Here is a 27,501-nt window from a genome sequence, read left to right as displayed (position 1 = left end):
AATTTAAGGCTATAATCACGGAAAAAAATTGTGTGGAGTCTCACGCAATTTTCTCCTACAGAGAGGGAAAGCCAGTGAGTGAGGGCAGATATTAATAACCTAGAGAGGCACCATTGTTTTTGCCCCCCCCCCCCGGCTAAAAAAAAATCTGCCCCCACCCCAGAAGATTCCTTCTCTATTCCCATGGCCTTTAGCGGTGGCTCATGGGTTAATAATAATCAGTTAATAAATATCACCTTGCTATGGAATGGTGACTGTTATGAATGAGTCACCATAGGAGGCAAAAGCAGAAATACAAGCTAAGTCCAGAAAACCAGAGAAGTTGGCAACTATCAGATTGCAGACCCCTGAACCTATCAACACAACTAGCAGTAGCCGTGGGGGGTTCCTACGATGCCCTAGACCCCTCGATCACAGCCGGAGAAATACATAGGCCTAAAGAAAGAAAGGGGAAATCTAAACTGCCCCAGAGCAGACCCCAAAGCAATAGGCAGCCCCCAACATATAATGACGGTGAAGCAAGATGAAAACACTAACACAGACAGAAAGATAGACTGAGCAAAGACGGGGCCACAAAACTACCTAGACAGGAAAGGACAGGAAGGCTGCTGTCTGCAGTCTGCCAAAACCCTATCAAAAACATAAGCCAACCAGCTGATATGAAAAAGGCCCTGAAGCAGCTAGGCTTCAAAAACTGAATCAGCACTCAGGTATTTTCAGAAGACAGAGCTAAATGAATTCAGCACACCCCAGCAGGGAATGGCAGAAATCCAGAAAAACAAAGCAAAAACAAAGTCAAAGCACAAAAGCAAAAGGCAGAGCAGCAAACTTAGCTTTGGAGGAGCAGGAATTCCGATTGGTCTCCAAGGATCCCACAGAGAAATCACCCGCAGGGCAGAAGGGCGTCGGCAGCATTATATCCAGTTCGTAACTCCACTCAGCCAGTCACAATCATCAGCCTCAGGTGTTTGACAATCAGGCTCACTACCTTTCTTTACCAGAAGAGGGAGTTCCTCGGGCCTCAGTAATGAAGGGGAAAAATGAACTCACAACAGTACCTCCCCCTTGAGGAGGGGTCACCGAACCCTCAACTATGCCACCAGGGCGATCAGGGTGAGCCCGATGAAAGGCACGCACCAATCGTTTGGCATGAATATCAGAGGCGGAGACCCAGGAATTATCCTCCTGACCATAACCCTTCCACTTAACCAAATACTGGAGTCTCCGTCTAGCCAGACGGGAATCCAGTACTTTCTCTACCTCATACTCCATGTTACCTTCAACCAATACAGGGTCTGGAGGTGCCACCCCTGGAACAACAGGTTCAACAAACCTCTTCAACAAAGATTTATGGAACACATTATGGATTTTAAATGTGACAGGAAGAGCCAAACGAAAAGAGACCGGATTAATAATCTCCACAATCTTGTAAGGTCCAATAAATCTAGGCTTAAACTTAGGAGAAGCCACCTTCATAGCAATATTTTTTTATGATAACCACACCATATCACCAACCTTAAACTGGGGACCAATGGTCCTATGTCGGTTGGAAAACCGCTGGGCCTTCTCCTGGGAGAGAGATAACTTATCCACTACTTGGTCCCAGATCTGATGCATTCTCTCCACCACAGTGTCAAAACCTGGGCAGGCAGAGGGCTCCACCTGCCCTGAAGAAAATCGAGGATGAAACCCAAAGTTACAAAAAAAAGGTGACATCAAAGTGGCAGAACTAGCTCTATTATTCAAAGCAAATTCGGCCAAGGGCAAAAATGAAACCCAATCATCCTGATCAGCAGAAATAAAACATCTCAAATATGACTCCAAGGTCTGGTTTGTTCTCTCTGTCTGCCCATTGGTCTGAGGGTGAAAAGCAGAGGAGAAGGACAACTGAATTCCCAGCCTGGAACAGAAAGTTCTCCAAAATCTAGACACAAACTGCACTCCTCTGTCAGATACAATGTTCTCAGGAATCCCGTGCAAGCGCACCACCTGTTGTAAAAACAGGGGCACCAACTCAGAGGAAGACGGCAACTTAGGGAGTGGTACAAGATGAACCATCTTAGAGAACCTATCACAAATCACCCAAATAACAGTCATCCTCTGAGAGACAGGCATATCAGAGATGAAATCCATTGAAATATGAGTCCATGGCCTCTTGGGGACAGGCAAAGGCATCAACAACCCACTAGAGCGAGAACACGATTTAGACCGGGAGCACGTCCCACAGGACTGCACAAAATTCCTGACATCACGAGACAAGGAGGGCCACCAAAAAAACCGACTCACCAGATCTCTAGTACCAAAAATACCTGGATGACCAGCCAAAGCAGAGCAATGAACTCCAGACATCACTCTCTTCTTCCACTGGTCAGGAACATACAACTTTCCACTGGGACAACGCTCAGGTTTGTCCTCCTGGAACTCTTCCAGAGCACGTCTCAAATCAGGCGAGATGTCAGAAAGAACTACCCCTTCGCCTAAGATGGTAGCAGGCTTGGTCACCACAGGAGAATCAGCAAGGAAGCTCCTAGAGAGGGCGTCTGCCTTGACATTCTTTGTTCCAGGAAGAAAAGAAACCACAAAATCAAAACGTGTAAAAAACAAGGCCCACCTAGCCTGTCTAGGGTTCAAGCGCTTAGCCGACTCTAGGTAAATCAAATTCTTGTGGTCAGTGAGGACCACGACTTGATGTTTAGCTCCCTCCAACCAATGTCTCCACTCCTCAAATGCCCATTTCATGGCCAACAGTTCCCTATTCCCCACATCATAGTTACGTTCAGATGGAGAGAACTTTTGGGAAAAGAAAGCACAGGGATTCATTTTAGATGTTACAGGATCCTTTTGGGACAAAACAGCTCCTGCACCAATCTCAGAAGCATCCACCTCTACCTGGAATGGAAGTGAGACATCAGGTTGCCGCAAAACCGGGGCGGAGGTGAATCTTCGCTTCAACTCCTGAAAAGAAGAAACAGCCTCCGGAGACCAATTTAACACATCAGCACCCTTTTTAGTCAAATCAGTCAATGGCTTGGCAATACTAGAAAATGTTGCTATAAATTTCCGATAAAAATTAGCAAAACCCAAAAACTTCTGGAGGGCCTTCAAAGAAGTGGGCTGAACCCAATCGTGAATGGCCTGTACCTTGGCCGGGTCCATTTCAATAGTTGACGGGGACAAAATAAATCCCAAAAAAGAAATCCTCTGTACTCCAAAAAGGCATTTAGATCCCTTGACATACAGGGAATTCTCCCTCAAGATCCGGAACACAGTCCGAATATGTTCCACATGAGAATCCCAATCCTTGGAGAAGATCAAAATATCATCCAGATAGATAATCAAAAATTTATCGACAAAATCTCGGAAAATATCATTCATGAAGCACTGGAAGACAGAAGGGGCATTAGTGAGCCCAAAAGGCATCACCAGGTACTCAAAATGTCCCTCCGGAGTATTAAACGCCGTCTTCCATTCATCCCCATGCTTAATGCGAATAAGATTATACACCCCCCTGAGGTCAAGCTTGGTAAACCAGCAAGCACCTTTAACTCTGGAGAATAGATCAGAAATCAGGGGGTAACGGATACTGATATTTAACAGTAATTTTGTTGAGGGCACGATAATCAATACAAGGTCTTAATGATCCATCCTTTTTGGCTGCAAAAAAAAAACCGGCACCCAAGGGTGACAAGAATGGTCTAATATGACCCTTCTCCAACGCCTCCTTAATATAGGATCGCATAGCCTCGTGCTCGGGTACAGATAAATTGAAGAGCCTACCCTTGGGGAATTTACACCCCGGGCTCAGTTCAATTGCACAGTCTTAACTCCTATGAGGAGGCAGAGACGCAGACTCATTCTCACTAAATACATCATAAAAGTCCGCCAAATAATCAGGAACATCATGCGACTGAGGAGAGGTAGAAAACACCAGAGCCTCACTAAAGGCACACCGACAACCCCAACTCACCACAGACACAGATTTCCAATCCAAAACTGGATTATGAATCTGTAACCAGGGAAACCCCAGAACAACAGTATCATGCAGATTATGCAACACCAGAAATCTGCAATTTTCTTGATGGTCTGGGGCGACCCGCATTACCACCTGGGTCCAAAACTGGGGTTTATTTTTAGCCAAAGGAGTAGCATCAATTCCCCTCAAGGGATAGGCGTCTGCAGAGGTGTCATCGGAAATCCACAACGTTTAGCAAAATCCAAGTCCATTAGGTTTAGGGCTGCTCCCGAATCCACAAACGCCTTGGCGGAAAATGTGGACAGGGAGCAGATCAGAGTAATAGCCAGAAGAATCTTAGGTTGAACACCCCCAACAGAAAACGTGTGTGCAAAGCGTTTCTCTCGTTTGGGACAGACAGAAATAATATGCGAGGCATCTCCACAGAAAAAACACAACTTATTACGCCTTCTGAACTCCTGACGCTGCTCTCTGGAAAAAACTCTATCACATTGCATAGGTTCAGTCATTTGTTCAACAGGTGGCAACACCTCTCGTGCAGCTTTGCGTTCGCGCAAACGCCGATCAACCTGAATGGCTAATGACATAGAATCGTCAAGACCAGAGGGAACAGGAAATCCCACCATAGTATCTTTTACGGCTTCTGACAACCCCTTCCGAAAGAGAGCAGCCAAGGCATTATCATTCCAGGTAGTAAGTACTGCCCACTTTCGGAATTTTTGACAGTACAATTCTGCAGAATCACGACCCTGGCTCAATGCCAGCAGGGTCTTTTCAGCCTGATCAAAGGCATTAGGTTCGTCATACAACAACCCCAAAGCTTGAAAGAATGCGTTCACATTAGTCAGAATAGGATCATCTGGTTTCAAAGAAAACACCCAATCCTGGGGATCGCCACGCAGCAAAGAGATGACAATTTTAACCTGCTGCGCGGAGCTCCCTGACGAATTAGGCTTCAAGGCAAAAAATAATTTACAATTATTTTTGAAATTCAAAAATTTAGACCGATCCCCAAAAATTACATCAGGTGTAGGAATCTTTGGTTCAGCAGCATGTGAATGAGCAAGGTATGCGGAAATTCCCCGCACTTCCGCAGCGAGCTGCTCCACACGATCAGACAATTGCTTTATCTCCATTGAGAGAAAAAAAAATTCCCCCTACGGCCTCAGAGATATAGAGGAAAAAATATACACACTTTTTTTTTTTTTTTTTTTACAATTCTTTCCTGCTATTGAGTACCCTAGAATCTGCGGTATGGCCGGTGATTCTGCTATGAATGAGTCACCGTAGGAGGCAAAAGCAGAAATACAAGCTAAGTCCAGAAAACCAGAGAAGTTGGCAACTATCAGATTGCAGACCCCTGAACCTATCAACACAACTAGCAGTAGCCGTGGGGGGTTCCTACGATGCCCTAGACCCCTCGATCACAGCCGGAGAAATACATAGGCCTAAAGAAAGAAAGGGGAAATCTAAACTGCCCCAGAGCAGACCCCAAAGCAATAGGCAGCCCCCAACATATAATGACGGTGAAGCAAGATGAAAACACTAACACAGACAGAAAGATAGACTGAGCAAAGACGGGGCCACAAAACTACCTAGACAGGAAAGGACAGGAAGGCTGCTGTCTGCAATCTGCCAAAACCCTATCAAAAACATAAGCCAACCAGCTGATATGAAAAAGGCCCTGAAGCAGCTAGGCTTCAAAAACTGAATCAGCACTCAGGTATTTTCAGAAGACAGAGCTAAATGAATTCAGCACACCCCAGCAGGGAATGGCAGAAATCCAGAAAAACAAAGCAAAAACAAAGTCAAAGCACAAAAGCAAAAGGCAGAGCAGCAAACTTAGCTTTGGAGGAGCAGGAATTCAGACTGGTCTCCAAGGATCCCACAGAGAAATCACCCGCAGGGCAGAAGGGCGTCGGCAGCATTATATCCAGTCCGTAACTCCACTCAGCCAATCACAATCATCAGCCTCAGGTGTTTGACAATCAGGCTCACTACCTTTCTTTACCAGAAGAGGGAGTTCCTCGGGCCTCAGTAATGAAGGGGAAAAATGAACTCACAACAGGTGACATTAACCCGGGTTAATAATGGAGAGGTGTCAATAAGACACCTCTCCATTAGTAACCCTAGAATGGTAAAGGGTTAAAAAAACACACACACACATTAAATAAAAAATATTTTAATTAAATAAATACACAAAGTTTTTGACAAAATTTATTATTCTGCCAATCCAAAAAAGCCCTTGTTCTGTAAAAAAAATGAAATAAAATAACAACAATATACATACCTCCCCGCCGTTCAGTCAGGTCCCCCGCAGCAATCCATTACAAGAGGTTAACTAGTTTACAACAGGGAATGGTGCTAATGCTACCGGCCTGCTGTAAACCACTGCGGAATAAATTCATCTCTGCGCAGACGCCCCAGCTGACCGGAGATGAACTGATTAGCGTGGGAAAGTTTCTGTACTTTTTCCCACGCTGTCAGTTCACCTCCGGTCAGCCGGGAACTCCGCGCAGTCTCACCAACTACCGCGGACGTCACTGAGACTGAGCGGACTCCCCGGCTGACCTGAGGTGATCTGACAGCGTGGGAAAAAGTTCAGAAACTTTTCCATGCTATCGAGTTCACTTCAGGTGAGCCAGGGACTCCGCTCAGCCTCACTGACTACCGCTGACGTCATTAAAATATTTAAGACCTCTCCAGTGATTCAGTATTGTGTCTAAGCACCATAGGTAGAAATCCCCACACTTAACGCCGTGTCTGCTATCAGGGAGGTTATTATTGGCTGATTTTGATCCTCTAATTTTGTGACTAGTATCACCACTGGCATGCATCCATTTTTGAGGTTTCAAGTGGCTAAAAAAATTTGGATTTTGCACTCCTCCCCCATACCTCAAATTGAAAAATTTTGTTCATTTGCAAATCTTGCGCCTTGAGGGAACGTCACACTGGTCTTACCCCCAGGATTATATTGTGCGGTTTGTACGCTAGCCGGACTTCTGTAGTCTTTCATTCCAGGACAGGTACGCTAAAAGCTCGGTGCTATGTTGTTTTGATCATAGAACCAGTGCTACTTATTGCTGGTGCCACTGTGAGCAGCGTGTGAGGCCTAAACGTGCCACCATGGCCCTCAACATCTCCGGCCTTGCCTCCCATCGAGCACATCTGGGACGTCATTGGTCGGCAATCGCACAAGAAGCTGCCAGTAGCAGATCTTGATGAATTGCCTAAGTGCATTCAGCATGGCAGGGCATTCCTCAGAAAATTCTTAATATTCAACTTAAACGAAGCTCAATTTTTGTGTTTTTCTTTGTACTTTTGCATTTTCTGCAAGTTGAGGTGTGGCCTCCCTCTCCTGAGCTGGAAATTGTATTTAAAGGCTTCCCCTAACTGGTGTCCACTGGTTGGGACCCGATTCTGTTGTCTGCTCTTATTCACACACTGAGGTCAACTCTGACACATGGTAAGGTTTTTAATATTAGACAGTGCAGGACCGTCCCGATCAGAGTCACCTTGTTGACGGTGGGACGGCTTTTATGCTATTTTTGATCAAAAACAGTATTACTAAGAACTCTGTGTTATTTAAATGCACTTTTGCTTTTTACTTATTTAGTTACAGCAGGGTTTTTGCTCATTTTGTCTCTTGTAGGTTTTTTAATATCCTCATTGGTAGCAGCCAAGGAGTGCAAGTGTGGGCATGTTATACTTGATTGTTAAAAAAATGGAAACACAATTTTCAAATGGTTTTGATTATTTTTATAATTTACCTATTATCAGTTCTATCCATCCTTTGATTTCTATTATTCCACGATGTTTCCTGCTTAGTGATTTAATTTCAGTGCTTTCACTTTTGCTCCTGGCACTTCTTGTTTTGTACAGCTCGTTTTTTAGCAGTCTCATTATCATCACAGACATAATTACAATGAATGGTAGCGCCCCTAAATAAAGTAGGTGAGATAAAATCCTCCATTCATATTAGAGAGAAGTCAGAGCTCGCCTCCTCCCCCTCCCTGCACAGTCAACTCTGCACAGGTTTAGAGACAATGACCACAACAGTCTTGAATAGTATTGCACTATATAAACATCAGATATTCTGGAGATAATTATTTCCTGTGTTCCATGTGGTATGCTGATCACATCAGTATATTCAGGATCGCCGCCCCGTAATCATCTACAGAGTATTAGATGGTGGGTATCATAGATGTGCTGCGGACAGGACTCTGTACAACATGATGCATTTCTTTATGATGATGGATATATTGATATAACAAGTCACAGATGAAAAAAAACCTCACACTTTCTTGTAACCTGGATACAGTATTTCTTGATCATAAGTAAATGATGGTGAAACTGATTTATTTATTTTTCTTGCAGGGATTTCTTCATGCCGTGTTTGACCGAATAAGGCAGTTTTTAGAATGCAGTAAGTAATAATAATGTATTTTTTATGTTTAAAGGGAGTTTTTCACCTCCGATTCTCAAATTAAGCCATTTGGACATTATATAGCACTGTGTACTTACAGTTGCTCATTTTGCCTTTCTACCCAGCTAATTCTTCTTTCCATTAGGTCTATGATGTGATTAAAAACTGTCTAGCTGTATCCTTCTAAGCTCTATGGAGAAACAGGAGGTCAATTTTCTCTGTATGAGGATTGAGTCACTGCAAAAGTCCCTAGCAGGGGGGAGCGGAGCCGCTCGGTCAGGAGGTGAAGAGGGGAATGATAAGTGCAGGACAAGAGACTTCCTGTACATCAGAGAAAAGAGAAGAATTAACTGGGTAGAAGGGTAAAATGAGCAAATGTAAGTGCACAGTGCTGTATAATATGATGATTGCACTATATTAAGAGGCTAAATACTCTGGTGGGAGGAGGAGGAGTTCTTCTTAATTACCATCCATTGATCCTCCTCTTGTGGTGGTTGACAACGTTCACTTTGGAGCCCTACATATTGAATTTTTAGTAGAGGGAGAAAAGAGCACACACAGTGTCACTCTCCTGTCAGCATCGGCCGCCCGCTGCTGTGCCATCCTGTGTGCAGCGAGTGGCCGTTGCCGACAGGACACAGGGATCAAAGGACGCCTGCGCACACTGACACTGTGTGAGGTCTCATCTCCTCCATGTGCGGAGTCCTGTCAATCATCACAAGGGCAGGTGAGCAGGACAGTAATTGAAGGGGCATAGTAGTGTACTCGGCCACACCAAGGGTGAACCGATGCCCACCCATCTACATATGTAACAAAGCATAATTAAAATCTGTATTACAAGTCTGATTTCTATAGGGGTGCAGTCCCCTATATGAATGTATAATTGAGAAATGGTTTAATTTCCATATTGGGGGTGACAGGCTCCATTTTAACTGTCTGTTCATAAGCATAAATGTGAAAAGATAGTGCTGTAGTACATGTTGTTGTTTTTTGTGCCATTTTTTAGATTAGTTCATAAACTAACAAACTTTTTAATTTTTTTTTAAATTCCTCCTGGTTTTTTCCTTCCTCAGTGAAACATCTCCGTAGAAACATATTTGTCATTTTGGGGAAAATAATAAATTACACTAAAGTATCTTATATATTATAAGTGGCAGTGAAGCCCCCACTCCTGCGAGTCACATAAGCTTCCGTGACGAGCTGTACAGGCAAAGCTGTAGACACTTGTGCGATATAATGAGCGGAGGATGCACCGGTGTGAGACTCCTGTCTACTCTCCTGATAAATCTGTCCTAGCAAATACTTACATTCCCCATAAAAGAACACTAAATGTTGCCATATGCAGCTCTGTTAGTCTACCTGGAGATTTATGATTTTCAAGAAAGGTAATTCCAGGGTGTAAATACATTGTTTGTTTGACAGCTATCTAATATGTACAGGGAGCTTCAAACATATGGCTCCGTTTTTTTCCTCCTAATCTGGGAGCAGCATAGTGTAGAGAAAGAGACCCTGATTCTAGTGCTATGTCCCATATTCTGTTGCTTGCTGTAGTTTTGATAAAATCACTATTTTATCAGCAGAAGATTATCACTAGAGGACTAGTAAACCTTCTGCCATGTAGTTCCATATTCATGAGCTCTCCACCACCGCTGGTTGGCAGTTTTTTGTGTTCGTCGTGCATAGGCAGAAAGCTGGTATTCAGTGGTATTCCCCTGGTATTCAGCTGGTATTCACCATACAGAGCTCGGCATTCAACGAACTGCTAGATCTGCAACAGAGAAAGCATTATTTTTTTTTTTTTACGAAACTGCAGCCAACAGTCCATTAAGTGACACATCACTGGAATCAGGGTCTCTGCCCCTATATCATGCTGCTCTCAGATGAGGTAGCAAACACCTGGTGATTGACTAGTACAGTGATAGAGAAGACATGTGAGGGTAGAAGAAGATGATAGAGGGCAGAAGACGGTAGGCGAGGGTAGAAGCTGTTCATGTAGTGGTGTGTTGGTGGCAGCAGGGTTATTGTAGGTTGTAGACTTTCCTCAAAAGATTTTTTTTATGTTGTTTTTGAAGGTTTAGAATGTGGAAACATTTGCCCGGTCGGGGTAGTGAGTTCCAGAGTAAGGGGGACGCACAGGATTTGCTGACGTGCCGTGTCCCTACACAGTCTGATGCTGTCCTGTCTGTGCTGACTGTCGGGATTGAATTAAGGGGCTCTCAGTTTATTCCTACATTTCCAGGAGGAATAGTAGAGGAATGGCATGATGCAGACTTCTAAAGATGCTCCAAAATTAAGTTTTCTCCTTCGCCTCATTGGGGGACACAGGTACTGTGGGTGTATGCTACTGCCGCCTGGAGGCTGACACTAAGTGAAAAAAAGAGATTAGGTCCTCCTCTGCCGTATACACCCTCGCCCCGATTGTTGGCAGAAACCAGTTTTTGCTTAGTGTTAGTGTCTGTTGGAGGCACACGTCTGTCTGTTTCCAGACAATTTTTTTTTTTTTTCTTTTTCCCCATGAAGATAAGACAGGGGTGACGGACCCTATTGAAAGGGTCCGATCTCCCCAAACCAAAAATGGGCAAGCACGTGCGAGTGTCTCTCCACATATCCTCTCCCGCAACGTGGGATATTGCCAGACCATGGAGGTGAGATACGGGCGACGGACCCTATTGAAAGGGTCCAATCTCCCCAAACCTACAATGGGCGAGCACGTGTGAGTGTCCCTCCACGTGTCTCCGTGGGACATGATGCCGGACTTAGCCCTGTCCACCCTAGGGTATTGAAACCCTAGGCTGCACAGAGGCACAAGTGTAGTCCGTGCGGCCCCCACTGCCCCACCAATGCTAAGACTGCGGTGCGGCAAGGCGGCGGGTGGTTCCTCTCCTCACCCCTGAAAGGGGTTAGATGGAGTTAGGGTGCCTGCACCGTCCTTTTTTCGATGGCCCCCCTCCCCTCTACCTGAGCTGGACAGAGGTGGCTGGCTGGGGACGGCTCCTGCAGCGGCGCAGGGCCGAAGCCCTTAACTTCTTCCGGGCGGCAGCAGAGATGGGCGCTTCTGGAAGTGGCGGAGCCGGTTCCCGGCCTTGGTTCTGGTTCAGCCACCTCTCTTGGGCTGTCTTCTTGAGAGATTTTCTTCCCCTTCTGCACCTTATGCAAATTTCCAATTCAGGATTAAGGTAATACCTTCCTTCATATTATAGCTCTATTTGGTGCTTGTCTACTAGGCTGTTTGACATATTTTTGTCTAACTATGGATTATTATATTGTATGTATATATGTATATATCTTTACCACTATGATACACTGGGAGAATCGTTTGATATAATGATTTTTTGATGTTTTATTTCTTTTTATTTCATTTTTTTATATCTGATATATGCCTTTTGTATTTCAGCGATAAAGTGAAAAAAGGCTCTGGCTGAGCCGAAACGTCTTATTTACAGTCATATGTTAAAGTTTGGGCACCCCTATTAATGTTAACCTTTTTTCTTTATAACAATTTTGGTTTTTGCAACAGCTATTTCAGTTTCATATATCTAATAACTGATGGACTCAGTTATATTTCTGGATTCAAATGAGGTTTATTGTACTAACAGAAAATGTGCAATCTGCATTTAAACAAAATTTGACCGGTGCAAAAGTATGGGCACCTCAACATAAAAGTGACATTAATATTTCGTAGATCCTCCTTTTGCAAAAATAACAGCCTCTAGTCGCTTCCTGTAGCTATTAATGAGTTCCTGGATCCTGGATGAAGGTATTTGTGACCATTCCTGTTTACAAAACAATTCCAGTTCAGTTAAGCTTGATGGTCGCCGAGCATGGACAGCCCGCTTCAAATCATCCCACAGATGTTCAATGATATTCAGGTCTGGGGACTGGGATGGCCGTTCCAGAACTTTGTAATTGTTCCTCTGCATGAATGCCTGAGTAGATTTGGAGCGGTGTTTTGGATCATTGTCTTGCTGAAATATCCATCCCCTGCGTAACTTCAACTTCGTCACTGATTCTTGTACATTATTGTCAAGAATCTGCTGATACTGAGTTGAATCCATGCGACCCTCAACTTTAACAAGATTCCCGGTGCCGGCATTAGCCACACAGCCCCAAAGCATGATGGAACCTCCACCAAATTTTACTGTGGGTAGCAAGTGTTTTTCTTGGAATGCTGTGTTTTTTAGCCTCCATGCATAACGCCTTTTTGTATGACCAAACAACTCAATCTTTGTTTCATCAGTCCACAGGACCTTCTTCCAAAATGTAACTGGCTTGTCCATATGTGCTTTTGCATACTTCAGGCGACTCTGTTTGTGGCGTGCTTGCAGAAACGGCTTCTTTCGCATCACTCTCCCATACAGCTTTTCCTTGTGCAAAGTGCGCTGTATTGTTGACCGATGCACAGTGACACCATCTGCAGCAAGATGATGCTGCAGGTCTTTGGAAGTGGTCTGTGGATTGTCCTTGACTGTTCTCACCATTATTCTTCTCTGCCTTTCTGATATTTTTCTTGGCCTGCCACTTCTGGGCTTAACAAGAACTGTACCTGTGTTCTTCCATTTCCTTACTATGTTCCTCACAGTGGAAACTGACAGGTTAAATCCCTGAGACAACTTTTTGTATCCTTCCCCTGAAAAGCTATGTTGAATAACCTTTGTTTTCAGATCATTTGAGAGTTGTTTTGAGGAGCCCATGATGCCACTCTTCATAGGATAATCAAATAGGAGAACTACTTGCAAGTGGCCACCTTAAATACCTTTTCTCATGATTTGATACACCTGGCTATGAAGTTCAAAGCTCAATGAAGTTATAAAACCAATTTAGTGCTTCAGGAAGTCAGTAAAAAGTAGTTAGGAGGGTTCAAATCAAGAAAATGATAAGGGTGCCAATACTTTTGCACCGGTCAAATTTTGTTTAAATGCAGATTGCATATCTTCTGTTAGTACAATAAACGTCATTTGAATCCAGAAATATAACTGCGTCCATCAGTTATTAGATATATGAAACTGAAATAGCTGTTGCAAAAACCAAAATAGTTATAAAGAACAAAGGTTAACATTAATAGGGGTGCCCAAACTTTAACATATGACTGTATATCGCTTCTATTGTGTGCTATATATTCTTGTTTGGCTCCCACATGTAATAAAATGAACTCCCATTTGCATAAAATCTGTTTGAGTGTGCAGTGAATTAGACTAATTTTTGGTTCTGGGGTCCGGCGGTTCAAGGTCAAGAGGATCCAGGTCCCAAAGATCTGCAGCCAAATAACTCAGGGCATCTGCCAGGCGACACCAACAAGGTGGGCGGTCGCCTTCTCTGGTTTCACCACGCCTGGCTCAATGTCGCGCACGACACATGGGTGAGAGAGCTGGTGTCCACAGGGTACAAGATAGCATTTGTCAGGTACCCCCAAAACGATTTTTTCTTTCCCGTCTTCCCAAAGTGGATACCCGGGCAAAGACTCTGCTAGAAGCCATCGATTCGCCCAGCCACAGCGGAGTCATCATTCCAGTACCGGAAAAGGAGGAGGCTCAGGGCTTCTATTCCAACCTGTTTGCAGTCCCCAAAAAGGACAGGACTGTCAGGCCCGTTCTGGACCTAAAGCTCCTGAACAAATTTATCAGGATCAGACATTTCCGGATGGAATCTCTCCGTTCAGTCATATCGGCAGTGGGGCAGGGAGAGTACTTGGCCTCCATCGATATCCAGAACGCCTATCTACATATCCCCATTTTCCCTCCGCATCAAAGGTTTCTACGCTTCGCCATCAACGGTCAACATTTTCAGTTTGCAGCGCTGCCCTTCGGGCTAGCCACTGCCCCCAGAGTGTTCACAAAGGTCATGGCAGTCCCCATGGCCATCTTGCACTCCTGGGGCATAGTCGTCTTACCTTACTTAGATGACCTCTTGGTCAAGGGCCCTTCAAGGCGGGCATGCGAGGAAAATGTCAGCATCACGCTAGTTACTCTTGCCCGCTTAGGGTGGTTGGTCAATGTAAAGAAGTCATCCCTTGTTCCACCTCAGAGAATTTCCTTTTTAGGGATGATCTTCGACACTTTCTGAGGGTTGTTAATTTATCCTCGAGACAAGGGCCTAGCCCTCCGGCAGAGAGTGCGGTTACCTCGCCAACCAGTTCCTCACACCATCCGTTTCTGCATAAGGATTCTAGGAAAAATGGTGGCGGCGATGGAAGCGATCCCGTTCGCCCAGTTCCATGTTCACCCCCTGCAGCACGCCCTCTTGTCATCCTGGGACAAGAACCCGTTCACGCGCAATCATCGGTGCCGGTTGTCCTCTCATGTCAGACAGTCACTAGAGTGGTGGACAATCAGTTCCTCCCTTCTTCAGGGAAAACCCTTTCCCCCAGATCAGTGGCTGGTGGTCACAACCGACGCCAGCCTCCTCGGCTGGGGAGCGGTTTTTCCCCACCACACGACCCAGGGACGGTGGTGACCACAGGAGGCACTCCTCCCGATCAACTTGTTGGAGATACGGGCGATCCGGCTGACTCTGCAACAGTTTCATCACCTTCTAGCAGGCCGCCCCATCCGCTTTCAGTCAGACAACGCCACAGCGGTGGCTTACATAAATCACCAAGGGGGCACCCGCAGCAGGGAAACCATGCGCGAGGTAGGGCACGTGCTTCGCTTGGCCGAGAGGAACCGCACAGTGATATCGGCGGTCCACATCCCGAGGGTATAGAACTGGGCGGCAGACTTCCTCAGCCGGCAGGGGCTTGCGTCCGGGGAATGGCCACTACAACCAGAGGTCTTTCAGCAGATTTGCCAACGGTGGGGAACACCGGATGTGGATCTGATGACCTCCAGGGTGAACGCCAAAGTGTCCGTATTTGTCGCTCGGTCCCGAGACCCACAGGCAATCGCCGTGGATGCGCTGGTTCTGCCATAGAATCAGTTTTGCCTCCCATACCTATTTCCCCCGCTGCCACTACTTCCGAGGGTCATCAAGAAGATCAAGGCAGAAGGGGGTGCCAGTGATTCTGCTGGCTCCACACTGGCCTCGTCGGGCGTGGTACGCAGATCTAGTGCAGCTGCTCGTCGACGTGCCATGGCGACTGCCAGAGTGCCCAGATCTACTTTCTTAGGGGCCGATCTGCCACCCGAACTCAGGGGCCCTGTGTTTGACGGCTTGGCCGTTGAATCTTGAATTCTGACTCAGGCGGGGTTTGGGCGCAAAGTGGTTGCTACAATGGTTAGCGCCCGGAAGCCTGCATCGGCACAAATTTACCTCCACACCTGGAAGGTTTTCTTTGCATGGTGTCGAGGCCACGGTTGTTCTCCGCTGAGATTCTCCATCTCTAATATCTTGGCTTTTCTCCAATCTGGCGTAGACTCAGGCTTGGCCCCCAGTTCTCTCAGGAGACAGATATCGGCTTTATCCGTCCTTTTTCAGCGCAGGATTGCTACTAACTTGCAGGTAAATACTTTCATTCAGGGGGTCTCCCACTTGGTACCTCTCTATAAGGCACCTATGGACGCCTGGGACCTTAACCTGGTCCTAAGTGTTCTGCAGGAAGCTCCATTTGAGCCGCTTCAGGATCTCTTTTTGTCATACCTTTCCTGGAAGGTGGTGTTCCTGGTAGCTATAACATCAATCAGGCGGGTCTCTGAGCTGGCAGCACTATCTTGTCGAGCCCCGTTTCTGATCTTTCACAAAGACAAGGTGGTTCTTAGACCGGCTCCTCCTTTTTTGCCAAAAGTCGTTTCCTCGTTTCACTTTAATGAGGATATTGTCTTGCCCTCTTTTTGTCCAGCACCGGTACACCGTGTGGAAAAGGCCCTGCATACGTTAGACCTGGTGAGAGCACTCAGTAGGTACGCGTCGCGGACAGCACCTTTTCGTCAGTCAGACACGCTGTTCGTGCTCCCTGAAGGTCGCAGGAAGGGACTCGCTGCCTCAAAATCAACCATAGCCAGATGGATTTGTTTGGCTATTCAGGAGTCCTACCGCATCATAGGCGCGCCGATTCCAGCAGGGATCAGAGCACACTCTACTCGGGCAGTGGGCGCCTCTTGGGCGCTTCGGCACCAAGCTTCGACGGAACAGGTTTGCAAGGCAGCAACCTGGTCCAGCCTGCACACGTTTGCTAAACATTACAATATCCATACTCAGGCTTCAGCGGATGCGAGCCTGGGTAGAAGGATTTTCCAAGCAGCGGTGGTGCACCTTTAGACAGGTGCATGTAGCTTGGCTCAGAGAGTCAACTTCCCACCCAGGGACTGCTTTAGGACGTCCCACAGTATCTGTGTCCCCCAATGAGGCGAAGGAAAAACATGGATTTTTGTGATAACTCACCGTAAAATCCTTTTCTCCGAGATGCTCATTGGGGGACACAGCATCCACCCTGATAGCCAAGTTGGCTTCTGTTTGTTTAATTAATATGCTCTCTGTATGATATTAGGGTGGTTATTTTCTAGACATGTTACCTGCATTAAGGTTGATGTTGTCTCATTTTTGTTTGATCTCCTACTGCTTTTGTACCAAACTGGTTTCCGCCCGCAATCGGGGCAAGGGTGTATACGGCGGAGGAGAGGAGCTAACCTCTTTTTTTCACTTAGTGTCAGCCTCCAGGCGGCAGTAGCATACACCCACAGTACCTGTGTCCCCCAGTGGGTGTCTCGGAGAAAAGGATTTTACGGTCAGTTATCACAAAAATCCATGTTTCTGCTGCTTATCTAACAATTTCTAGGGATCTAATCCACATGAGAGAAGGGCTTGTAGGAGAATTTTAGACTGATTTGTAAAGCTTTATTGAGAATGAGTCACTTTTCTTGGTTTGGTGAATAATAATAATAATAATAATCTTTATTTATATAGCGCCAACATATTCCGCAGCGCTTTACAGTTTAACAGTTTCAAAACACAAGTCATAAGTAACAACGCTAACAATACAATAATTAAAGCAAAATAAGACGAAATAAGACGACCCTGCTCGTGAGAGCGTACAATCTACAATGAGGTGAGGGAGATACAGAGTACAGGTGTGTATTTACAATGGTGTATTTACAATGAAGGTCCAGCCATCTTGCAGGAGTGAAGGATGGATGGAGATAGTGAATGGGCTACGCACGCACACTTACACAGAGAATGACTTTGATTAGTGAATGTGATAGGCCGCTCTGAACAGGTGTGTTTTGAGGGAGCGCCTAAAACTATGCAAATTGTGGATAGTCCTGATTTCTTGGGGTAGAGCATTCCAGAGGATAGGAGCAGCACGGGAGAAGTCTTGGAGTCGGGAGTGGGAGGTACGGATTAGTGCAGAGGTTAGTCGAAAGTCGTTTGCAGAGCGCAGCGATCGGCTAGGCCGATAGACAGAAATGAGAGAAGAGATGTAAGGGGGTGCCGCACTGTGGAGAGCTTTGTGGGTGAGAACAAGTACTTTGAATTGGATCCTATAATGAATGGGCAGCCAATGTAAGGACTGGCGAAGAGCGGACGCGTCCGAGTACCGATTACCCAGATGGACGATCCTGGCTGCTGCATTGAGTATGGACTGGAGAGGGGATAGTCGAGTGACGGGGAGGCCAATTAATAGAGCGTTGCAGTAATCCAGGCGAGAGTGGATCAATGCAACAGTGAGGGTTTTTGTTGTTTCCATAGTGAGAAAAGGGCGGATTCTAGAGATGTTCTTTAGGTGTAAGCGGCAAGAGCGGGCAAGGGATTGTATATGGGATGTAAAGGAGAGATTGGTGTCAAACATAACACCCAGACAGCGCACCTGCTGCCGGGGTGTTATTGTGGTACCACCCACGGAGAAGGAAATGTCAGATTTAGGGAGGTTAGTAGACGGCGGGAGCAGAAGAAGTTCAGTTTTGGAGAGGTTGAGTTTCAGATAGAGAGCGGACATGATATTGGAGACTGCGGACAGACAGTCACTGGCGTTCTGTAGTACAGCGGGGGTAAGGTCGGGGGAAGACGTGTATAGTTGTGTGTCCTCAGCATAAAGATGGTACTGAAAGCCAAATCTGCTGATGGTCTGTCCAATTGGGGCCGTGTAGAGAGAGAAAAGAAGGGGGCCAAGGACTGAGCCCTGAGGTACCCCGACAGCAAGAGGAAGAGGAGATGACGTGGAGCCAGAGAACAAAACACTGAAGGAGCGGTCAGAGAGATAGGAAGAGAACCAGGAGAGTGCAGTGTCCTTAATGCCTAGTGACTGGAGCCTAGAGAGTAGGAGATGGTGGTCAACAGTATCGAAAGCTGCAGATAGGTCAAGAAGAATGAGCAGAGAGTGGTCACCGTTACGTTTTGCTGTCAGAATGTCATTGGTCACTTTGATGAGTGCAGTTTCAGTCGAATGTAGGGGGCGGAAGCCGGACTGTGAAGGGTCTAGAAGGGAGTGAATGGAGAGGTAACGGGTAAGGCGGGAGTAAACTAGGCGTTCCAAAAGTTTAGAGATGAAGGGGAGATTGGAGACTGGTCTGTAGTTGTTTGTGCAGGATGGGTCGAGAGCAGGTTTCTTTAGTAATGGAGTAACGATGGCGTGTTTGAAGGAGGATGGGAAAACGCCCGAGGAGAGGGAGAGATTAAAGATTGTAGTTAGGTGGGTTGTGACGACTGGAGAGAGAGACTGGAGGAGATGTGAGGGAATGGGGTCGGTAGTGCATGTAGTCGGACGAGAAGAAGAGAGGAGTCTGGAGACTTCTTCTTCTGTGATGGGATCAAATGTGGAGAGTGAGCCAGGGGAGATGTAGGAAGGGATGGGAGTCACAGCACTTGGTGGTTGGGAGCAGATTTCTTGACGGATATTATCTATTTTTTCTGTAAAGTGGGAGGACAGGTCATCAGCACAAATGTCTGTGATAGGGGCTTGTGCTTTTGGCCTGAGGAGGGAGTGAAAAGTGTCAAAAAGTTTCTTGGGGTTGTTGGCTAGTGAGGAGATCAGGGTGGTGAAGTAGGTCTGTTTGGCAAGGTGAAGGGCAGCGTTATAGGTTCTTAACATAAATTTGAAGTGGATGAAGTCTTCTGGTGTGCGGGTTTTTCTCCATAGGCGTTCAGCACTCCTGGAGCATCGCTGGAGAAGTTGAGTTTGCGATGTGAGCCAGGGCTCTTTTACTCTGTGTTTGGAGGTTCTGAGGGTGAGGGGAGCTACTTGGTCAAGGGTGCTTCTAAGAGTGTCATTGTAGTGATGAACAGCCAGATTAGGACAGGAAAGAGAGGAGATTGGGGACAGAGATGAGTGTAGGGAATCTGAAAGTGTCTGAGGGTTAATAGCTTGTAGATTTCTGACTGTGTGGTAGGTAGGAATGAGCTGGGGTGGGCGAGGATTTGTGAGCGTGAAGGAGAGAATGTTGTGGTCAGAGAGTGGAAGCGGTGAGTTGTTTAGGTGGGAGATTGAACAGAGCCGGCAGAAGACCAGATCAAGGGTGTTACCGTCCTTATGTGTCTCAGAGGTTGAAAGCTGTGAGAGGCCTAGAGAGGTGGTTAGTGATAGAAGCTGGGATGCAGATGTGGAATTAGGGCTGTTAATGGGGATGTTGAAGTCTCCCAGGATGAGGGTTGGTAGTTCTGAGGACATGAAGTGTGGCAGCCAGGCTGAAAAGTGGTCAAGGAAGAGGGTGGGTGAGCCTGGGGGCCGGTATATGACCGCTACCCTGAGGGAGAGGGGACGGAAGAGCCTGATGGTGTGGACCTCAAAAGAAGGGAATAAGAGTGATGGGACTGGGGGGATGACCTGGAAAGTGCATTGTGGGGACAGGAGTATGCCAACTCCACCACCAGGTCTGTTTGTGGGTCTCGGGGAGTGAGAGAATTGTAAGCCACTGTAGGAAATGGCAGCAGGAGAGACAGTGTCAGAAACCTGAATCCAGGTTTCAGTGAGGGCCAACAGATTAAGAGAGTTGTTCAGAAAGTAGTTGTGTAGGAAAGGAAGCTTGTTACAAGCAGACCGTGGATTCCAGAGGGCACAATTAAAAGATTGAGATGAGGGAGTGCAAGTAATGTTAATCAGATTATTGTGGTTTCGATATGAGGTAGGGTAGGGGTCGAGGTTGGGGGATGGTGGACCAGGGTTGGGGGAGATGTCCCCTGAAATCAGTAGGAGAAGGAAGATGAAGAGCCAATAGTTGTTGGAATTGTAAGTAGTTTTTTTCTGCGATGTGTTTGGGCAAGATGGTGAATGACTCTATATCATTCTCCAGGCATAAAGATTGTTTTTTTTCTAATCAATTGTAAATTTTTTTTATTTTAGGCCGAGGGGTCGGAGCCGAACATTCATGTAGGGAAAGGCTGGAAAAGGTCATCATATTATTCACTAAAGTGGTAAGACGTCAGCAGCGGCAGCTTCAGTGTTCACGTCGATGTCGTGGCTTGATCTGCATTCAAGTCGTGATTGATCTGGATTCGATGAAACCTCTGCTTTGTCGCCGCGCTAATTCCTTTTTCCGATCGTCACTTAGTCCACTTCAGCTGAAGTGCGGGGTGAAGCCTTTATCGCCACCACATGCCTTTGCCTTTAGAAATATGTTTTTAACATTTAATTTGATAGAAAATGACCCACGGCTTGAAGAGGATGGAGGAGGCGTGCGCTCCGCAAGGAATGCCGCTCGCTCTGATGTTCCTCGGTTCATGGTCTGCGCTTCATCTCCATTACATCGCACATATAATAGGCTTCAATATGGAGCGGTAGAGCGACAATTACCACTAGCTATCCCCACATAATTCACACTTCAGATCGCTCTCTATGGCCCTGTGTTTGGGGAAAGCTTCGCTCTCCTGTGTTCGCTAACTATAGCCTCAATGTGTGTCTGTTTCCTAGAATGGAGACACATCTAGATCATATCAGGCGTGTGAGCGTGGCAAATAACATCAGGACGTGTGCTTTCTATAATATACTGTGCCTTTCCATGACATCAGCATGTGCGCTCTCTAGGATGTACTGTGGCTTTCTATGACATCAGGATGTGTGCTCTCTAGAATGTACTGTGGCTTTTCATGACATCAGCATCTGTGCTCTCTAGAATGTACTGTGACTTTTCATGGCATCAGCATCTGTGCTCTCTAGAATGTACTGTGACTTTTCATGACATCAGCATCTGTGCTCTCTAGAATGTACTGTGGCTTTCTATGACATCACCATGTGTGCTCTCTAGAATGTACTGTGGCTTTTCATGACATCAGCATCTGTGCTCTCTAGAATGTACTGTGGCTTTTCATGACATCAGCATCTGTGCTCTCTAGAATGTACTGTGACTTTTCATGACATCAGCACCTGTGCTCTCTAGAATGTACTGTGGCTTTCTATGACATCACCATGTGTGCTCTCTAGAATGCACTGTGGCTTTCGATGACATCAGCATCTGTGCTCTCTAGAATGTACTGTGACTTTTCATGACATCAGCATCTGTGCTCTCTAGAATGTACTGTGGCTTTCTATGACATCACCATGTGTGCTCTCTAGAATGTACTGTGGCTTTTCATGACATCAGCATCTGTGCTCTCTAGAATGTACTGTGGCTTTTCATGACATCAGCATTTGTGCTCTCTAGAATGTACTGTGACTTTTCATGACATCAGCACCTGTGCTCTCTAGAATGTACTGTGGCTTTCCATGACATCACCATGTGTGCTCTCTAGAATGCACTGTGGCTTTCGATGACATCACCATGTGTGCTCTCTAGAATGTACTGTGACTTTTCATGACATCAGCATCTGTGCTCTCTAGAATGTACTGTGGCTTTCTATGACATCACCATGTGTGCTCTCTAGAATGCACTGTGGCTTTCGATGACATCAGCATCTGTGCTCTCTAGAATGTACTGTGACTTTTCATGACATCAGCATCTGTGCTCTCTAGAATGTACTGTGGCTTTCTATGACATCACCATGTGTGCTCTCTAGAATGTACTGTGGCTTTTCATGACATCAGCATCTGTGCTCTCTAGAATGTACTGTGGCTTTTCATGACATCAGCATCTGTGCTCTCTAGAATGTACTGTGACTTTTCATGACATCAGCACCTGTGCTCTCTAGAATGTACTGTGGCTTTCTATGACATCACCATGTGTGCTCTCTAGAATGCACTGTGGCTTTCGATGACATCAGCATCTGTGCTCTCTAGAATGTACTGTGACTTTTCATGACATCAGCATCTGTGCTCTCTAGAATGTACTGTGGCTTTCTATGACATCACCATGTGTGCTCTCTAGAATGTACTGTGGCTTTTCATGACATCAGCATCTGTGCTCTCTAGAATGTACTGTGGCTTTTCATGACATCAGCATCTGTGCTCTCTAGAATGTACTGTGACTTTTCATGACATCAGCACCTGTGCTCTCTAGAATGTACTGTGGCTTTCTATGACATCACCATGTGTGCTCTCTAGAATGCACTGTGGCTTTCGATGACATCAGCATCTGTGCTCTCTAGAATGTACTGTGACTTTTCATGACATCAGCATCTGTGCTCTCTAGAATGTACTGTGGCTTTCTATGACATCACCATGTGTGCTCTCTAGAATGTACTGTGGCTTTTCATGACATCAGTATCTGTGCTCTCTAGAATGTACTGTGGCTTTTCATGACATCAGCATTTGTGCTCTCTAGAATGTACTGTGACTTTTCATGACATCAGCACCTGTGCTCTCTAGAATGTACTGTGGCTTTCCATGACATCACCATGTGTGCTCTCTAGAATGCACTGTGGCTTTCGATGACATCACCATGTGTGCTCTCTAGAATGCACTGTGGCTTTTGATGACATCACCATGTGTGCTCTCTAGAATGCACTGTGGCTTTCGATGACATCAGCATGTGTGCTCTCTAGAATGTACTGTGGCTTTCTATGACTTCAGCATGTGCGCTCTCTAGAATGTACTGTGCTTTTCATGACATCAGGACGTGCGCGCTCTAGAATGGACGATGGCTTTTCATGACATCAGGACTTGTGCGTGCTCTAGTACGTACTGTATTTTTTTTTCCACGTGGAAATTTTAATTTTGGATACAGCACATCGGTCGTATCCTAATAGCTTCTCAAGAAGCTGTGTGTTCCATTAAGTAAGCCAATGACAGTGTCAGTTTAAAAATCTGAATGTTTAATAAAAAAAAGGGTTTTTCCATGTACATGTTTGTCGTCCGTGTGCACCATCCGTGTGATACGTATTCGAATAGAATGCAGAATACAAGTGATCGTGAACATCTGTTTAAGATGTGCAAAGAAAGAAATAGATAGCTATATAAGAGGTAACTAGGTGATAGATAATTAGACAGATATGGGATAGATATCCGTGTGATATATAATTAGTGCTTTGCGTGGGTAGTTTAGTATACTTGTATTAACCTAATTAAAAAATGACGTATGGTCCTTCCTATTTTTGATAGCCAGAAGGATAACGCAGCGCTGTGAGCTGATATTATCAGGCTGGAAATGTCCCTAGTTATTGGGTCTTTCCCAGTCTAAAACTACCGTCTCTCAGCCGCCCTAGAAATGGCTCATTGCATTAGATGCTCTAGTTCTGGCACTATTCTGGGCTCTTCCTGAATGCCCTGGTGCGATGGCAGTCGGGGTAATGATACTTGAGGTTGATATCAGCTGTGATTTGTCAAAAATCACAGCTTGCATCAAGCTCTGTGGTTAGTAATGGACAGGTGTCTAGCAGACACCCCCATTACTAACCCAGCAATCTAATATAGAAAGCTCAAAGTGTGTATGTGTGTATGTATGTGTGTGTGTGTGTATGTGCGGGATAGGCATCCGCACCGTCGCAGCTACAGCCACAAAATTTGGCACAGTCACACGTCTGGACCCCGAGAGCGTCCTAAGCCATGTTGTGAGGCGAAATTTTAACCCCGCGCATTCCAATTCACCAAACAATTTTGCTCCTATCAACATAATGGGGAAAAAGTGTGTGTATCAAGCCCCGCCCCTCATTATGATGTCATAATGGTTGCCATGGCGACGCTGATGTCATCATAGGTTGCAAGCCCCGCCATTCACTATGATGGAGGATGTGTGATGGGTATATGGGCACTGGACTATGGGATGGAGGATGTGTGTTGGGTATATGGGCACTGGACTATGGGATGGAGGATATGTATGATGGGTATATGGGCACGGGACTATGGGATGGCGGATATGTGATGGGTATATGGGCACTGGACTATGGGATGGAGGATATGTATGATGGGTATATGGGCACGGGACTATGGGATGGAGGATGTGTGATGGGTATATGGGCACTGGACTATGGGATGGAGGATATGTATGACGGGTATATGGACATGGGACTATGGGATGGCGGATATGTATGATGGGTATATGGGCACGGGACTATGGGATGGAGGATATGTATGATGGGTATATGGGCATGGGACTATGAGATGAAGGATGTGTGATGGGTATATGGGCACTCGACTATGGGATGGCGAATATGTATGATGGGTATATGGGCATGGGTCTATGGGATGGAGAATGTGTGATGGGTATATGGGCATGGGACTATGGAATGGAGGATGTGAGATGGATATATGGGCACTCGACTATGGGATGGAGGATATGTATGATGGGTATATGGGCACGGGCCTATGGGATCGTGGATATGTATGATGGGCATATGGGCACGGGACTATGGGATGGAGGATGTGTGATGGGTATATGGGCATGGGACTGTGGGATGGAGGATGTGAGATGGGTATATGGGCACTCGACTGGGATGGAGGATATGTATGATGGGTATATGGGCACGGGCCTATGGGATCGTGGATATATATGATGGGTATATGGGCACGGGACTATGGGATGGAGGATAATTATAATTTGCTATAACTAACCACAGTTAGTTACTATGCCTGGTCAGCGCCAGGCTCTTCAGCTAGTCATAAATAAAAACACACACAAAAATACTTTATTTGGAAAAAAAAAAACCTCCCCCTCCTTCCCTGGTTCACAAATTTCTAAACAAAAAACCAAAAAATATGCAGGTCCAAAATCAGGGCCACTTGCAGGTTTTCGTGGGCCCGACTGAAAGAATCTCAGTGGGCCCCTTTAACACCATGATTCATGATGCACAGATACAGCAGAGAAATATAGGTATAGTGCAATGCGATAGATTTCACTTACTTCTTACATTACATGAGTGATATCTATTGTACATTCTACAATAGCTCAAAAACCAGACAGTATAGTCCTACATACAGTATTATGGGCACCTCATAGTGCTCCATACATTATTATGGGCATCACATAATGCTCCATACAGAATAATGTGTCCCATATATAGCTCCATACAGAATAATGAGCCCCATATATTGCTACATACAATAATATGGGCACCACATAGTGCCCCATTTAATGCTCCATTTAGTATACTGAGCCACATATATTGCTCCATACAGTATCATGAGCCCCATATAATGCTCCATACAGTATAATGAGCCCCATATATTGTTCCAAACAGAATTGGCCCCATATAATGCTCCATACAGTATATGATGGGCCCATATAATGCTTCATATATGATGCTCCACACAGTATATAATGCTCCATATATAATGGCCCCCATATGATGCTCCATATGTAATGGGCTCCATATGATGTTGAACATATAATGCGCCAAACATAAAAAAGAAAAAAAAATGAAACGCTCACCTCTGCTTGCTGGCAGCTGCTCTGCTCCGGACTCCTCAGCATCGGTGTCTTCCACCTCTTTGCACTGTGACTGTTCAGGCAGAGAGCGCACACTAGTCATATTATCACTCCCTCTGACCTGAACGTCACAGTCAGAAGATGCTGCAGTGGTGGAACAGGAAGAGGTAAGTATTGCATGTACAGAGGCCCTGAGTAAGCGGGTCATGGGGGCTCTTTCACGGGTGCTGGTACTGGGCCCCCATAGCGCTCCAGTGTCTCTGATGTTGAGTGGGGTCCTCCCACCTTCTTAGGGCCCAGGCACGTGCCTGGGTGCTGACGCCGGCCCTGTCCAAAGTAATCCACCGAATTCAATGTGGTCCAGAAGTCCAGAAATGGATACCTGAAAAACATAGAAGAAAAGAAAAAAACAACAGATTGTCCCTTGTTCACCAGTTTAGCAGAAAGTATGTTCCCACACTGGTCCAACATAGTCAAGTGTTCCCCAAATCTGGCCCAGGCGACTGAATAGCAGCAGCTTTAGAGCTATTCACAGCCGCCGGGTACTGACGTCACGCTTATCAGAGTCGCGACACCCAGCTGCCCTGAACATCGGTGATGATAACGCTTATCTGAGTCTCCGAGTCACGCTACCCACTATGAGATTTCACAACTCTGATGAGCGTTATCGTTAGGTCTATGACATCACGTGATTAAAAACTGACTAGCTGAATCCTTCTAAGCTTTATGTAGAAACAGAGTCTTTTTTCCCTGCATGAGTGCTACAATTCTACATCACTAAGAAAACCAAAAACAAAACAAATATCCTTAAATAAAAAAGTAAAAAATAAATTGCAAAAATTGCATGAAGGTAGTAATAATAATAAGGGTATTTAACATAATTTTGATCAAAATAATGTACAAGCCATCCCGCCACAACACGGCAACCCTTGTGGGACAGTCCTAACTCTTGTATTTAAAACCTTTCCACTTGTCAAGTAACGTAAATGTGAACAAGGACAGAGGGACTGAACCACTAGTAAACGCATAGGCCAGACAGGATGGATTTCCCAACTCAGAAACAGGGCGGTCATACCCATATATGCACACAATGCACTATGAACACTTTTGTGTTTTGTTTTTGATTTTCTCTGTGTAAAGGTCATGTGTTCATATGCATTTACATTTTGCATACACATTAATTTGCTTTTTCAGCTCAGACCCAGTTTCTCAATTCTACATCACTGCAGTTCTAAATAGAGTTTAGTAAGATTCAGTTAGTCATTTTTTAATCACGTGATGTCATAGACCTAATGGAAAAGAGAAGAATTATCTGGGTAGAAAGGCAAAATGAGCAATTGTAAGTGCTCAGTGCTGTATAATATGATGGGTGCAATATATTAAGAGGATAACAAATTTGATGGGAGGAGGAGGAGGGCTTCTTTATCAAATAGGCTATAATGGTTCTTTCGTGATCCAGCCATGTTTTTTGAAAAAAAAAAGTTTTTTCCCCCTGACATTATGAC

At 45.5% G+C, this 27,501-nt stretch overlaps 1 protein-coding gene across 6 annotated transcripts in view; it reads left to right on the top strand.

Annotated features, from left to right (window-relative positions):
• The window catches only part of IPO11 (importin 11), a 555,951-nt gene that overhangs the window by 92,190 nt on the left and 436,260 nt on the right, over positions 1–27,501 (top strand). For all 6 annotated transcript variants that reach the window (XM_073584259.1, XM_073584261.1, XM_073584258.1 and 3 more), the window contains exons 8-9: positions 8,351–8,399; positions 20,605–20,675. In XM_073584259.1, coding sequence (XP_073440360.1) covers positions 8,351–8,399; positions 20,605–20,675 — 120 coding nt within the window. The remainder of the gene's footprint in view (positions 1–8,350; positions 8,400–20,604; positions 20,676–27,501) is intronic.

Source organism: Dendrobates tinctorius, unplaced genomic scaffold (assembly GCF_039654945.1).
Source record: "Dendrobates tinctorius isolate UK_male_01 unplaced genomic scaffold, ASM3965494v1 ptg000083l, whole genome shotgun sequence".
NCBI classification, from domain to species: domain Eukaryota; kingdom Metazoa; phylum Chordata; class Amphibia; order Anura; family Dendrobatidae; genus Dendrobates; species Dendrobates tinctorius.
This window is presented reverse-complemented; position numbering and strand designations above follow the sequence as displayed.